The sequence below is a fragment of the Cavia porcellus genome, unplaced genomic scaffold (genome assembly GCF_034190915.1).
Source record: "Cavia porcellus strain 051 isolate PalLab524CR breed Dunkin Hartley unplaced genomic scaffold, mCavPor4.1 scaffold_9, whole genome shotgun sequence".
NCBI classification, from domain to species: Eukaryota; Metazoa; Chordata; class Mammalia; order Rodentia; family Caviidae; genus Cavia; species Cavia porcellus.
This window is the reverse complement of record NW_026947492.1, coordinates 90,232,961-90,248,747: the sequence shown is the minus strand read 5'-3', so window position 1 is coordinate 90,248,747 and position 15,787 is coordinate 90,232,961. Positions and strand designations below refer to the sequence as shown.

At 42.1% G+C, this 15,787-nt stretch overlaps 1 protein-coding gene across 4 annotated transcripts in view; it reads left to right on the top strand.

The window, feature by feature from the left end:
- The window catches only part of LOC100725615 (protein kinase C-binding protein NELL1), a 625,998-nt gene that overhangs the window by 148,591 nt on the left and 461,620 nt on the right, over positions 1-15,787 (top strand). For all 4 annotated transcript variants that reach the window (XM_063256792.1, XM_063256795.1, XM_063256793.1 and 1 more), the window contains exon 5: positions 11,952-12,048. In XM_063256792.1, coding sequence (XP_063112862.1) covers positions 11,952-12,048 — 97 coding nt within the window. The remainder of the gene's footprint in view (positions 1-11,951; positions 12,049-15,787) is intronic.

The window sequence follows — 15,787 nt, the reverse complement described above, 5'->3', positions numbered from 1 at the left end:
TGTGCAAAATAAGTGAAACAGAAACCATGATCTGGAGCGTATATTTTTGTTATCATAACTGGTACTGAAGATGCCAAGAGAAGTAGGTGCTGATATATCTGCTTTCAAGCTGTCTATGAATTCATGCATGCTGACTGGAACACAAATTACAAGGGAGATAAGCACTAGGGATGGTGAGAAGATCAGAGCTTCTATCTTCGTATTCTCTGATGGGCGAGCATCACAAACCCTACCATGGAACTTTCTTTGAATGCCTATTTGACTTTCAATATATTTCCCTTATAACAGAAATTGACTTGAATAATTTGAGCAGAAAACAACAGAATTATTAAAAGGCTATCAAGTTATCCCATGGAATAAACATAAGGGAAAGAGTTTTGCTGGGTCACTGGAAGGATATAAAAAAAAACAATAAACCCTCAGATGGCTTTTAGTGTCATTTTACTTATAACACTCACATTAGTACTAGCTGACATTTTCCAAAGCAATTACTGTGCCTTATTTCATCAAGTCTCAAAATAAGTACATAAGCAGGAGAAGCAGCATCTTTGTTGTGTGAGATCCCAAGGACATGAATTGATTTGTCCAGGATGGCTTTTCACTTGATTGGTTAAATCCAGAAGTTAGAACAGGGCGCTTCTGACTATGGAGTCCATCTTTTCCAGTTAGCCATCTTCAAAATATTCTTCCCTTACTGGTGTGTGTTTTTCCCTTAGTAATTCCTTTACCTTTATAATTGTTCTTCTCATTCATTTGGATCTTGGGAGGAGTCAGTTACATGTCCTTAATAATAAGACATGCCTGAAAACTGTCTTTAAGTTATATCCTGTGACCTGAGCATGAAGGGCCACCAAGAAAACAGATTATTTAAGCAGTGAGTAGGAGGTTTCAGTTGTTGTAGTGATTTCCTTATTATCATCCATGAGATGCCTTACAAGCAATGCCCCATTATAGTTAAAATAATGACAGAATTTGAAAGGGATTTGAAACTTTGTCAGCCATTTTCTGAGCCTAGAGTTGTAGCTCATTGTTTTCCAAATTCTAATTTTTCCTCCACAATGAATAATGACTTTTTGATTAAACAGCTGGCAGTTACTATTGAATGCCTCACACTTAATAACAAAAGTCTTTTTTTAGAGCAGGAAATTTTATCTAAATTGCTTTGCTCTTCCTTGGTGATTGTGAACTTCTAAAGCCTGAAAAGACTGATAGCATGAGGAAGAAAGAAACTTTTCAGAAGACAATGGTTACTTTTAGAAGGAAGAGCCCCAAACTAAATGAATAATTCCGTGTACAAGCTGTGGAGCAGAAGTCACAGCATACAAGTTGTCCTCTCGGTAAATATTATTAAAAAACAATCGAGTGTATATTGGGATGACTGCAGGCAGCAGCTGAGACAGAGGATGAGAGATCACGGAAGCACCACGTGAAAGTAAGGACCTTCGACGGCGTGCTTTTGCTCTCAGTAGAAGCAGCGTTATGCAGCAAGTGCTGTGTGCCGCTACATCCTGCACCTCAGTCTCGTTCCCTTCTGCCAGACTGCAAGGTCCCCTGGGCTGATATCAGCCAGGAGCAGAAGGGAGAGGGCCTTGTTGGTACAGATGGGAAGGTCAGTGTCCTGTGGCATAAAGAACACAAGGCAGAGCCATGTCTGTAGGGGCAGATGGGGAATACCCAGCTCATTCTATATGAGGCTGAATGACGTTATTTGTTTAGTGCTGATTATCCACTCTACAGTGTAAGCCTGTAAACCAGGGATATGTTATTCTTGGGAACATAAGGAACATCTCCGGATCTGTCATGTATTGATTCTTCCCTTCGTCCATCGTCCACACCACTATCATCAGTGGGACATGTCCAGGAAAACTCTTCCTTTGCTTTATATGCTTCACTGAAAAGTGAATACTGAAGAATGTTCTGGAATTTCTTTGTGGTGCTTTCCTGGTTTTTTTTCCCCCTAAGAATTTAAATGGAGCAAACTTTAGAGATGGTCCTGCTATTCCCATCACTCTTATCTTTCAGATGTAATAAGCCAAGTCCTGGCTACTTGCATGTGTGGCTTGTTGTCTCTGCATCAGGGACAAGAGCTCGGGGTCAAGCCTGACTCCATTGCATGGGGCGCACATGGGGCGGACACCACAGCAGGCCTCCATCAGAGAGAGATTTGTGTCTGCTTGGGGTGAGGCTGGCGCTTGTAAATCTTAGTGAGTAGTTCAGGAATTTGTACTTTTGGGTAATTCACGAAACTCTCTTACTGCCTAGCCCACTATGGGAATTACCAGAGAACCTTAGTGGTGCATTCCAAAGTCCTAAAAATGTCATTAGGTCAAAGGACCCTTGGAATCTTGGAGATACCCATGTTTGGGGAAGGTGTGTGGATGTACAGGCTGTGGCTGTCTTGAAAGGAGGATCGAAGATACTGTAAACTATTTCCTTTATTTTTAATCGGAGCTGCTAGACCCTTATATATTCTGCAGCATGGTTTAGAACTTTCTAGTCCTCAGGCCTTTAAGGAGGATGTCCACCCCTGGGGAGGGTGCATATTGCTGCATGGGGCTATCACACATGCTCACTGCATGACAGACGACTTGGGACGTTCGTATGTTAACATAGACAGGAGCAGGTGTAGGTTGGGTTAGAATTCTTTCTATGTCCTTTCTGACCCTGAAAGTCCTATTTGTAGTGTGTGTTTTATATGAGCAGCAGGCTTTTGATTTGTTATCACTAAGCCCTAGCATTTAAATCTCCTTCTAGTGGAATAATAATGCTAGTTTGCCCTTAAACATCCTCACTCATGAGCATATCAGTATTTTGGTGGCAGCCAGCCAGCGGTGGAAGTGAACACTGTGGACACCATATTTTTTATGGATTCCTGGGAAGGTTGGGACCATGACTGTGGTGTCCCAGTGTTGTTGCTTTTAGCATCTGGGGAGTGCTGTCAGAGGTGCATATTCTCTCTATGGGATTGCACTTGACAGCATTTATAGAAATCATGAAGTTGGCAGTGGGAACTAGACTTGAACCAGTTATGCCATGCAGTTCTATAAAGTTTGGATATTTCTTTTGAAAATGCAGTATTTTTAGGTGGTTCTGTGAAACTAAGTATGCAATTTTATTTAATAACACTGTGTTCCATTTGTAAAAATCACTTTAGACTTTATAAAATACTTTTGGGGAACATTTCTGAATGCTCATGGAAGAAACATCTATGTAGTAGGTATTGCTATTAAAAGTTTATAGGTGAAAAACCAGAGGGACCAGGGAGTTCACAGCTTACTCCAGGTCACAGTGTAAAGGTAAGGTGTAAATGGAGGTTCGGTGACTCTAGTCAGATTATTTTCTGTATCAGACCTTGTGTGTAATCTGCTGGTTGAATATTGGGCTTTGTAAGCGCAGAGTTCACCGAAGACTGTAAGATAGACTAGGACAGCAGAAGTTTACCCTCAGTGTTGAATTTGGGCTTCACTGTGTTCTGAATGGTATTAGTCGCTTAGTCTCTGTAGTACTGAGTATAACAAGGCTCATCTTTTAGGCCTATTGCAAGGATAACAACATATTTGAACAGCTGGCACAGAGCTACCACTTGAAGGTAGCCCTTACCAATTTTGAGGTAGTACTTTTTGCCTTTCCAAGTTTGATATTTATTGTACTTGTCCACTGAACCTCCGTCAGATCCTGTGTCCTGGTCACTCACATCACTGAGACACCATACCTATGCCGCAGCTGACAAGGGGAGGGGTTCATTTTGGCTCATGGTGTTTAGGGGTTCAGTCCGTGGTCGACTGGCCCCGAGCAGAAAGGGCCTGGTGCAGGGGCCTGGCAGAGAAGGGCTGCAGGGAGTGAAGGGAGGAGTTGGGATGAGGGTTCCCTTTTCAGCTGTCATGCCCAGTCTCCTGACCCCTGACCAGGCTCCACTTCCTACCAGCACATTCAGCTCTGAGCTCGTTAGTGGATGAATCCACTGCTGGTGGTGCTGCCATGATCCAATCACCCTCCAAACACAGTAGCCTTCTGGGACATTCCAGATCTGACCACAGATCCCTGCAGGCCCTGGAAGACTGCCTCTCTGCCTGTTTCTTCTTAGAGTATGCAGGTCTGACTAAGAGAAATTTCCTCCCTGGGAAGCCAGAGTGCGTCTGTGTGCTTCCACCTATTGGTATACATTTTACCCTCCTCTGAGCTACATGAGCACATTTAATCCTTCTAGAAAACAGTCCCCCGCATATTAAAAACACTTTCATGGCCACCGTTAATCTTCCTTTGCTTCTTCAGACTGAGCATCTCTGTTTCTTGAAGCATTCATCATTCATTTCACTCATGAGCCTCTCACCATCTTGCTGATTCATGCTTAAGTGTGTCTGTTTATCATCCAAGTTCCCAAAGCTATGTGTGATCTCTGGGCAGATCCACTCAGATTAAAATGAGATCACTGCCTTCTTCCCAGGGGACAGTTTAAGATCACAATCTTTTCTGATAGCCTTATCCTACCTCACTATGGATCAAAAAAGTCTTAAGATTTTTTTCAAGGTATGTTTCTGTGGTATATTTTTTTCAATATGTACGTCTGTGATCTTGTATTTTGTCTTTGAGAAATCCTTATCCCAAGCATGGAACCTTTCATTTCTGCATGCTAAACTGGATCTTATTTGAGTTGGTCCTAGCTCCTGTCTGTCAATATCTGCTTTAATCCTGAAGATGTTTGCATTAAATTCGTTATGCCTGAAACCATCACACCAGCTTCACATTTTCCTGCAGATTCAAAAACCTGGCTACTTCCTGCTTTACCACTAGATCACAAATACAACTGCTAAACAGAACAAATTTTATGAGTTTGTTACATGACTCTGATTCAGTCAGACTCAGGTTAGGGTGATGTCCGGATTAGGAACTTCAGGCAGTGAGTAAAGATTTGTAAAGGTTGTGGGAGATGCTGGAGACATAAAATGTTGGTGAAGAAGGGAAGTTTCTTTGATGTGTTAGAGGAAACCAAAATGAAATAGTGAAATTTAGTTGTCAGGCAAGAAAAATTGTGAGTTTGACAAGTGTTTCTCAGTGGATGAAGCAGGTCACAGGCAGGCTCGGTCTTCTCATAGAAGATGTCTTTCTCTTTCTGTCCCCTTCTCTGTCTCTCCTCTGTCATAATGAGTCACAGTCTACTTTGGCAAAGCCTTCCTCATGGCATTTGCCAATCTCATTTGAACACTGTGGCCTTCTCTGTGACATTTCCTTAAGGAGCTTATCCCCCGCACCTACCCTTTTTTTTGGCTTGCATTTGTATTTACTCTATAGCCAGTTGCAAAGAAACAGATTGGAAACCTGCTGAGCCTTGGTGACCTTCCTCTCTGCCCAGCATTGACCTACCTAGGAACTCAGTTCTCACTGCTTGGGTGCACGCTCTGTGTGTCCACAGAGTTGTCCTCTTTGTTGCAGTCTGTTCCCTCCTGTGTAAAGCCAGAGGTGCCTTTTTAAATCTTGTCATTCGTTGAGTGTCATTTAGATTTGTTTAACAGATTGGTAGGAGGTGATGGCAGAGCTTCTCACTAGGGCTTTCTTTCATGTCGTTCTGGTACAAGCCCTGTGAACTTTGCATTTCATGTGAGCAAATAATTAAAAACAACCAGGCAGCCTGACAAGGGAATTTAGCAGTTAGCTCACCATGCACACAGGTGGAGAAGCACCCTAGCTCAGGGCGAGGCTTTGAGGAATCCTCCTGTAGAGTAAGGTGAGTTGTGGGCTGGAAGCTCACCACTGGGGGGTGTCTGGTGATCACCTGAATGGCTCCAAATAGCTGTCTTTTGTATTTTATAATGGAACTCAAGAACTTTGGTGTTCTCACATTTGCTTAGAGGCCAGCAGAGGAAAGGATTTGATGCTGTTTTAGCAGGAAGCCAGAAGGAGGGCTTAGCCTGTGTAAGGTCATCCATCAATGCTTCAGGGAAGGGGAAAGCAGATAGGAATGATCTTGTGTACCGCACAGGAAACTTTCTCCAGCAAGCACCTGCTAAAAGGTAGTGAAGGTGAAATTCTGTGTAGCAAAGGAAGAGCATTATAACTTGCCTCTTCAGGGATGGCTTGGCTTCAATTCATGCCAAAGCCTGGTATAAACCTCTTCATTTAGGGGCTCATTTCAGCTTCATATTGTCTTATAGAACAGGTGCATAATATATGTCAATTCACGAGATTTACATTGGAGATCCATTCTTCCGTATAATTGGGAAAGGTACCCAGGAGTCCCTACAGAGGGCTTTCTTCATCGAGGTGGATTAAAATCCAATATTCGTTCATAAATATTGGTGTTCCAACATTGCCATTAGTTTGTGTGGGGCTCTGAAGGTTTTGTCTTTGAATAGGAAAATCAAGTTTTTCATTGATGGATCACTTAGGCAGTGGGATACCTGTCAGCAAGGGTGTTCTTACACATGTCCTCAATAAAGAGAGGTCTTGCCTTGTGGAGAAAGTTCCTTGTAAGTGATGCAGAGTGAGCAGGTGGTGAGAGCTCTGTTCTGTGGGGTGATCAGGGAGGGTCTTTTGGTACAGGTGACACCTGAACAGTACAGGGGTGCTGCAGTGAAGGTACCAACTATCCATGACACCCAAGATCACACAGTGGCAGAATTCAGAAAGTGCTGACACAACTTGAAGGAAATGTACTGACACTATCAAAGGCCAATCCCTTCTTGGGCAGGAAGTTGTGGAAGGGGAGGCTCAGCCATGCCTTGCCTCTGAGAGGCTCCCCAGTGCAGTGGAGGTACAGTGTCACAGGCTGAGGAGCTGGAGAATGTGTCCTAATGAGTTATCCAAGTAGCGATGGTGTTGGTGAGCAGTATGGAAGTAACATTAGGAAATGAGTTTGTATAAAAGTATTCTGTAAGAAAGGCTGTCACATCCGAGCCTGAAGGAGCAATGTAGACTAACTGGAGGCTGTGCTCCCTGTAGACATTTTCATCTTCCCAGAAACCTTTCCTGTGAATTGAATAAATCTGGCAAGGTCTAATAGGATTGGTGAGGGTGAGTCAGCTTGGGCTGCGTGCTTTGTCACATGAGTTTTTTCTTCCTTTTCTCCTAATAAGTATGTGACATTAAGAATTGTCATGTATTTGAATGACTTAAACTTCTGCATTTTTAAAGAAAATGAGATAGGTCTGATCAAACTTCACAGCGCATATTTAAATTTGAGGAATTGTTATAGTAAGAATCACATTTCCATTAACCCTCTCTCAAAATACCCTCCACCCTTGATTTGAACACATTTATCTCATTGTTCTCACCACTTTCTGAAGCAGTTCTGGAGTCCTCTGTCATGAGTGTCTGTATGAGTTGTGATAAAAAAAAAATATGGAGCCAGCTGCTGCCCAGGGCCATCTTAAGGAAAGGCAGGCTCTTAAAACCTTTATGATGTGTCCACATTCACTGTATTCATTGTTTCCTGTCTCTGAGATTCCTGCCTCTTTCTCATTGTCAAAATGACCATGAATAGGAAACATTTTGAATCAACTCAGGAGACAGAATCAGCCATTGCTTTTTTATTAGTGCGTGTTTGTAGACCATAATGATCACCTGGCTTACAATAATTTTGTAAACATTTAAACATTCATTACATGTATTGATCCCACTTTGGACCTGCTTGTGACATGCGGACACAGCAAGGCACACAGAGCATGTCAGTTTAAACTGATCAGAACCAGTTTAAAAGCTCTGCAGGATCTCTCAGTCCCTGAAGAGACTTCCATAGAAGACAACATCTGTGTCACTGTTTGATCTGCAAGTGCTTATTGTTCCTCTTGGGATGAAGCCTGGATTCGGTGTTTTATGGCTGGAACTGTCTTTTCCCTTGAGAGGCAGTGTAGGAAGGTGGTCATGGCACAGGTTGTGGAGTCTGAGTTCAAATCCCAGTGGTGTTATGCACAAGCCGCTTTCCCACGGAGAAGCTGTGTAACCATGCTGAGCCAGGCACACCTGCCAGGTGCTGGTGCTGTGGTGATGAAGTAAAGCAACCTATGGAACCTGCTCAGGGTGAGACTTGGTTCATCCCGAGCACTGTGCTTTCTTCTCATTCCAGTCAGCAGGGAGCCTTCCGTGAAGTCTCCAGCTGTGACAGGTGGAGGGCGCGTAGTCTTTGATTTTTCCTCCTGCTCCCTGAAGCTTTGCATGTGGTGTAAGGCATATGCCCGTCTGTGTCAGCAGTGCCTCTGAGCGTGGGGCTTGGCCATTTTAAAGTCACTTGTGTGCATCTCCAGAACCAGAGTGGTGGCTTGCGTGTTGTGGGCAGTGAGGCATTTACTGATGAAGAGGAAACCTCCGTAGCTGGAGGCCTGTGTTGGGAGGGTCCATTTCCTCAGCTCAGGGCAGAGCAAGGAGTTCTCACAATTTTCTTTAACTTCCCTATTTACTTAACTTGGGTGACATTGGATGTAGGCAGTAATCACTGCGGCCTGCTGACCTGTTGACAGGAGCCAGGCTCCTGAACTGTGCCTCAGGGGTCAGTAGTTGCCTTTTAGCCAAGCTTTAGATTTGTTTGTGTGTCGGGTGGGCAGGGGCCTTTCACCCATCTGGGAGGATCGGGAATGATCCTGTTTCTTAGTTTATGATAACAACATGGGTCTGCGTAATGTGCCTTTCATGTGTTCTTTCATTCATTAATTCCTTCATTCACCTTTTTTGCTGCCTCACCTTCCCCCTAAGCATATGCAGGGAAACACTATCAGTGTCTATGACTGACAGATAACATTGTTTTATTTGTACTGTACAAACACAATAAGAATGTTGTTTATATATATGGATGTATATGATATGTATATCCATATATATATATATATATATATATATATATATATATTAGAGATTTTAAACTATTTTAAAAAGTTTTTACTTAAAAATAATTTTAAGGGCCAGGGATTTCGCTCAGCTGTATAAGCTCCTGCCTGGCAAGTGTGAGGTCAGGAGTTCGATCCCCGGTACAAAAAAAAAATAATAATCTCATAGCAAATTATATGAATGGTACAGAGAAAAATCATGTACTCGGCACAGATTCTGCTTTTCCTCTGTGTAAATAGTACTGTGCTTTTTTGTATGTCCATGTACTCATATGCACACTGTGTTTTGAACCTTTAAGTGTTACTGACTTCATAATGTTCTACCCTAAGTACGATAGTACCTATTTCTGAAACGCAAGCTACTCACTTAGATAAATACTGCCCCATTATCAGAGGCAGCGAGTTGAGCATTGATAAATATTATTACATGCGCTATGGGTTTTCCTTACCTTCAGTTTCCCTGATAACTTCCTTCACAAAACATCTTCCTGCCCCAGGGTCCGATCTAGGATCCCATCCTGTACTTGGTCTTCATGGATCTTTGATCTCTGTTAATAGGAAAATGTTCTTCAGCCTTCCTCTCTTTCATGGTATCTGCATCCCAGGCCCCAGTGTCCCTGGCCACCTGCAGTCATCCTGTGGAATGTTCTCCATTGTGGATTTGCCTGATGTGCCCTCTTCATTGTATGTCCTTCCTCTGGGCTTTAAAAAAACTTCTGCATTTTAAAACTCTCTTCTCATTGCTATGTCTGTATCCACTGTGTTGATTCCGCCTGCTGCATGGAATTCTGGTGAGAATTGCCTCTTGGAAGGAATCCATAGGGCTGCCAGGAGAGCAGTGTCTAAGGTATTTTCCTTTGCAGGAGGAGGAGGAGGCGACTCTGATGGGAATGTCTGCTATGGGGAATAAAAAAGCCCACCTGGACACACGTGTATGGGTTGCTGTGCCTTAGCTGATGGTTGACCACCTCCGGCGTTTACCTCCTCAACTGTTTCTAAGGCACAAGGAGCCCTTTCGCTTGCAGAAAATGAGCCGAGGGAGGAAGCTGATCTTCTTGATTATTTTGTACTTCATTCACTCATGCGCTTAATCAACATTGATTTAGAGCCTACTCTGTCCTTTGAACCCCATCTTCCAGCGTATTGAACCCCAGAAAGAGAGCTTTTGAACTGCAGACTGCTCTCCTTCTGATGGGGAAATGTTTTAAAATGTGAGCTAAGGTAAATGGTTGACAACATTTTCCATTTATAAGTAAAGCAGCCTTATAGAGAATTATTCTTCTACCTCTTTCCCTAAATTCAGTGATTTCCATTTTTCTCAAGTCTTTCTTATATTTCTCAAGACTGAACATAATTTTGGCATCATTATCCCCGCAGTGCATAAGTAATTTGGCACGCCATGTTCTCGGTGAGAATTATTCGGTGTGTCCGTGCCCATGCTTCACAGCCTGCACATTCATCACTGCTGATGACGGCAGTATATTCTCTCGAGCTGATCTACTGTAACTTGGTGTTTCACTTTTGTTGTAAATTTGGCTTGTTTCTAGTTTTTCCACGAGTGTTAGGAACAACTCCTTTTTTAATGGAGCAGCATCTCATGTGAGAGGAGTTCTGACAAACTGTTTTGTCCAACATTATTTATTGTAACATACAAAAATACCAGATTCCTGTGAAGAAAACACAACCTATCTTTAGAAAGGAAACTTATTCTTTCCTTAATTATGTTTTGAGTCTCCATTTATAATGGGAAGGTAATTGGTGGAGAAAGACCTGATGGATGTCAGGTTCCTAAAGGTACCCCCTACTTATTGCTAGGAATCTTCACATTTCAAGTTGGGTGTGGGGGTGTGGGAGTGTGGGGGTGTGGGTGGGGTGGAGCAGTGGGAGTGGCTGAGACCCCAGGACAGAGGCAGTGTGACCCCTCCCACCTGCAGTGGCTCTTAGTCCCTCACTTTCCTTGACACAACTGCACAATCTTAAGTTCTTGTGCTTCTGGGGGGCATCCATCAGCCCTGGCAGGAGACAGTGAGCTCCCTCCCAGCCGAGAGGATAGATTGGTGGTCCTGACCAGGATGCATCTGAGCAGGACTCCCGAGCAGGGCTTTGCAGAGAGACAGAAGAAAGCAGGAGTGTGTAGGGCTCTGTGGGAAACTGAAATGTACAGATGGCTCCAGCTCTAGCCTCCAAGAGCCTCTGAGCTTCAGGAGCAGAGAGGGGCTTGCCTGGGGTTAAACAGAGGCTTGTGATCTGTAGGTACTTGCAGGGGACTGTCATAGAGTATGGATTTAAACACTTTTAACTTAACTGGACCTTGGTAACCATTCAGACAGCCCGTTGTTGTGCAGGCTCGATAGGCATCTCCGCAGATTCTGGAGCTGTGGCCGTGTATTAGGAAGATGTCCATAATGTTTCAGATAAAGATTTTTTTCCCCTGAAGGATGTCTCATTTTTACTCCATGGAGGCAGGGCTTTATGTACCTGATTTCTTGCTCTATTTTCTCATGGCCACGTAGGAGTTGGAAGTATAAATAGGGCTCAATCAGTGTTTTTTGATTGGTTGCTGACTTTAGGGACTAGACTTTTAGGCTGAGCATGGGGTCAGGTAGGCTGAGCATGGGGTCAGATATTGCCCTGCTGCTTAGAGGGTTGCCTCAGGTTACTGTAGAGATGGGCAGCTGCAAGAAGCAAGGTCTGGGAGCAGTGAGGTGCAGAGAGAGAAGTGCATGGGCTGAGGAGCCAGGCAGGTGAGTGTCGCTGTCCTCATTCCACTGCTCCGTGCTGTGTCCCCTCCTGTTTACCAACTCTGACCCTCCCCATTGTTACCTGTAACATTGAAGTGAAAACACTTTTCTGAGGGTTTGTGTGACATTCATTGTTCAGAGTAGGCGCTGAAAAATGCTTCCCTCGTGGTCACTCCCCTGCCGAAAGGGAGATGAGAGAAAAGCAGGAGAGGCCTAGATACCGTGTCCAGGGCTGTCAGGAAACAGAGCTTTGCATCGACCTTCCCTGTCCTTTACTGCTTGCCACAAGCCTGGCTCTTTCTCTGCACCAACAGCTCAGGCATGGGTCGTTTCGCAGTGTTCGGACCTGTTCACCCTGCTTCGTGTCCATGAGTAACTGTGTTCTTTGCCTCCACAGGATTTATGAGCGTGTGATAGATCCTCCAGAGATCAGCTTTCCCCCAGGAAGCAACTTATGGCTTGGGCAGCGCAACCAAAAGCATGGTTTATTCAAAGTAAGCCCTAACTTTCATTCATTCACTCACTCATTCATCCATTCATTCATATACATTTCAGACAAGTATATTTGTCCATATGTGCACATGTATACTGCTCAACTTGAATACTGGAGATGTGTATATAATTACCTTAGTGGGAAAGGCACATTGTAGTAACTCCTGATGCTAACTGAACACTTAGTATGTGCCACACGCTCTTCTGAGTGCTTAACATGAGTTAACTTATTTCATTGTTACAGTGACTCTGTCAAGTAGATACTCGAAATTAGGCAGAGAGCTAAGTGATAGTCACACAGCTTCCGGTGCTGCTGGGCAGGATGATCTGGGATTTAAATGATCCTCAGAACGTGCCTCATTGATCTCCCACTGCTGGGGAGCTTAGGTGGTACTGGAGTTGGTTTCCCTCAGTGGAATATGACTATGTTAATTCAAGCTGGAGAACCAAGCCTGTGTATGTGATAGAGAATGAATCTCAACTTGCCTAAGCTTTAGTCTTTTTGTCCAAAGAGGATAACTACTTTATTGTACTTCATGAAAACAAGAGGACACAATGATAAAAGGCATTGAAAACCCTAAAAACACCATGAAGTTTTAAGATGGTTTTGTTCTTTTAAAGAAGCATAGACTTTTGCCTCTGGCAGTATGGCAGAGCAGGTATTACAACAGTCTTCCTGATTCAAAATACATGTAAGTGCTGGATTAAATGCAACAGAAATCTTTAAAAATCCATCTTTATGCTGAGAAGAAGAGAAATTTCTGGGGAGGAACATGCAGGTTATTTTTGCAGAAAGTCATACTTGGTGTAGATCTTCCAGGACGTCCACAGATCAGGTCTATGACAAAGAGTTTTGAAAGATACTGTGAGTGACAGTGGGAAGAAAGAACAAAGTGGTCAGTTGACCCCCTTGGGACTACATAAATTGAAATTATAAAGGGTATCTTTAGGATTCTTTTTTTTAAAAAATTTTATTTAAAGAAAGACAAAACAAAAAACAGCAGAAATAGTACATACTTTCAAAGAAAAGAAATAAACAGTAATAAATCACTAGTTGATGTACACGTATTGTCCCCCCATAAATAATTGTTCAAGCTACAAAAGTGGAACATATAAATGAGAATTCAATCAGGGACACTGCAAACAGTTCTGTTCAATTATCCAACAAAAACTAAGTAATATGGCTATCAATCCTATGCACTTAGACATGTATGCATTTATCCATATTTTCTTTTATGTTGAGACCAAACAAAGCATAGCAGATTAAAATCATTCTGAACAGAGATTGATAGTATTGCTGGATTTCACATCATGACACTCTGGAATCAGCACTGGGTACTGCAGTGCCCCCCCCTTTTCCTTCAAAGTATTTGTTCATTTCATCACGTGTCATAAGACCAGTTCTCATAAACTGTTTATAGGTTTTACACAAGCATGAGTCTTAACATCTATCCTTTCCATATTAAAGGGAGAAAGAGAACAAAGCAGGACAGAAGAAAACATATTCCTATAGACACATAAAACTAAAAAGGCATATAAAACTGCTGTACAAGGAGTTCTACCATGGTCACTGTGCTGTCTCTTGTTATCATCAACAGAACTGGCTATATCATCAGATAAAGCATAATTAAATATATCAGTACATAACAGAATTAATAGAAATTCTTTATAGATAGTTTAGAGCTACATAAGCCGATAATAATCAAATCAGAATGGGTATCCTAGTGAATCATTGTCATTTTCAGTATAGTTGTCTATACTCTCCAACTTGATACCATCAACCTAACAGTTTTGAATAAAATCTGTCAATAATAAGCAGCAATTAAACAAATCAGATTTAACTAAGATCAGTCATGACACAACAGTATAAGTCATAGAGGGATCCGGATTAAATTAATAAGAAATTAAATTAATAGGAAACTATGCTATATCCTGATATCTTCAGGACAGCAGTCTGCACCCTCAGATCCAGTGCTTGTATATAAACTGGGACAGAACAAGTTCCATCTAGGCAGAGTAGTGTGAGTAATAAGGTTTTAATTCTTGATACAGTATTAGCAATATCTTCTGAATAGTCTTTTTAAAGACTATTCCTCCCCATTCACTCCCGCAGGATGTACTGTGTATTTTTGGGTCTCCCCAACACTCTTGGTTTTATATTGTGGGGAGCCACCTGCTATTTACCTAAGTGTTTCCGAACTTTCTCACTCCTGGACTTGATCTCTAGTTGTATTTCTGCACTTATTGAAGCCTGTCTTTTCAACGTATCCATAAATACTGGTCCAGTTGCCCCTATTACTCTCTGGTTCCCTATCACATCGAGTTCTGTTTTCTCATATTTGATTTTGGTCCATATACCCTTCTTCAGGTTAATTATATTTCCTATAAAGAGCCTCTGGTGGACCCTACCTCCTGATCCTCTCTGCCTGCAATTCTCTCTTTTTTTCTATGCCATGATTATTAGAAATTATATCCAACCTTCTGTACCTCATTTCTGTTTTGCTCTTTTTCCATCATTAGCTTGTCTTTTTGTCTTCTTCATTTCGCTTTTTGCTCCATTCATTGGGGCCTTTTTGCCACTGTTTCTGAAATCCTGGTGCTTTTCTCTCTTTATAGAATGTCCTGTAATATTCTCTGTAGAGTTGGATTGGTAGTTCTGAATTCCCCCAGTTCCTCTTTATTTTGGAAGCATCTTGTTTCTCTATTAATTTCTAGTGACAATTGTGCAGGACAAATCAATCTGGGCTGGATGTTATTTTCTTTCAAGGCTTGGATTATTTTGCCCCATGCTCTTCTCGATTTGGTGCTTTGTGCCGAGAAGTCTGCCATAATTCTGATGGGTTTTCTCTTGTAAGTGATCTGTTTCTTGTCTCTGACAGCTTTTAATATTCTGTTCTTATATTGGATTTCTGGGATCTTGATTATTATATGCCTGGGTGTAGTTCTGTTTTGGTTGTAGGTGGTTGAAGTCCTGTATGCCTCATACATCTGGGTATCTTTTCCTTTTTCTCTGTTTGGGAAGTTTTCCTTAATTATTTCTGTGAATAGCCTTTGCAGTTCCTTTGTTTGTACCCCTGCTTCTTCATTCATATTTTTTATTTTTAAGTTATAGATACTCTCGTTGTCTCCTAGCCTTTGTATTGTTACTGCTTGTTTCCTTGTTATTTTTAAGAAATTTTTCCTTTCATGTTCCCACATTGCAAACCTGTCCTCCAGTTTGGATAATCTATTCTTACTTTCTTTCAAGCACTTTTGCCAGCTTTCAGTGGAGTTTTTGATTTCCTGGTAATCTCTTTGAACCTGCTTCATTTATTCTATGTTTTCCCTATTTTCTCCATCAAAAAATTCTCTCCCCCCGAACTTTCTCACTCCTGGACTTTTTTTTTGTTCTTCCATTCTTCCATCTGTTTTTTCTTGGGAGGTACTTAGCATTTCTTTAATTATTCTATTTATATCTTGCTTTATTTGGTTAAATACTTCACTTTTGAACTTGTATATGAGATAGCCGAAGATAGCGCTTTATGTCTATTGGTGCTGTGTCTGATATTGCATGTTTGCTGTCCTCATTCTCCTTTGCATTCACCTTTCCTGGATCAGTGTTCTCAGGATTGGGGACTGAGGACCTTTTCTTGTTGACTCCTCTTCTCATATTTTTTGTTCCTTCCATAAAGGCATATATAGGAAACCCAGTTTCTTTCTTTCTTGGTTTTAGTTTCTCTTTAAGATTCTTATCTTAAAAAT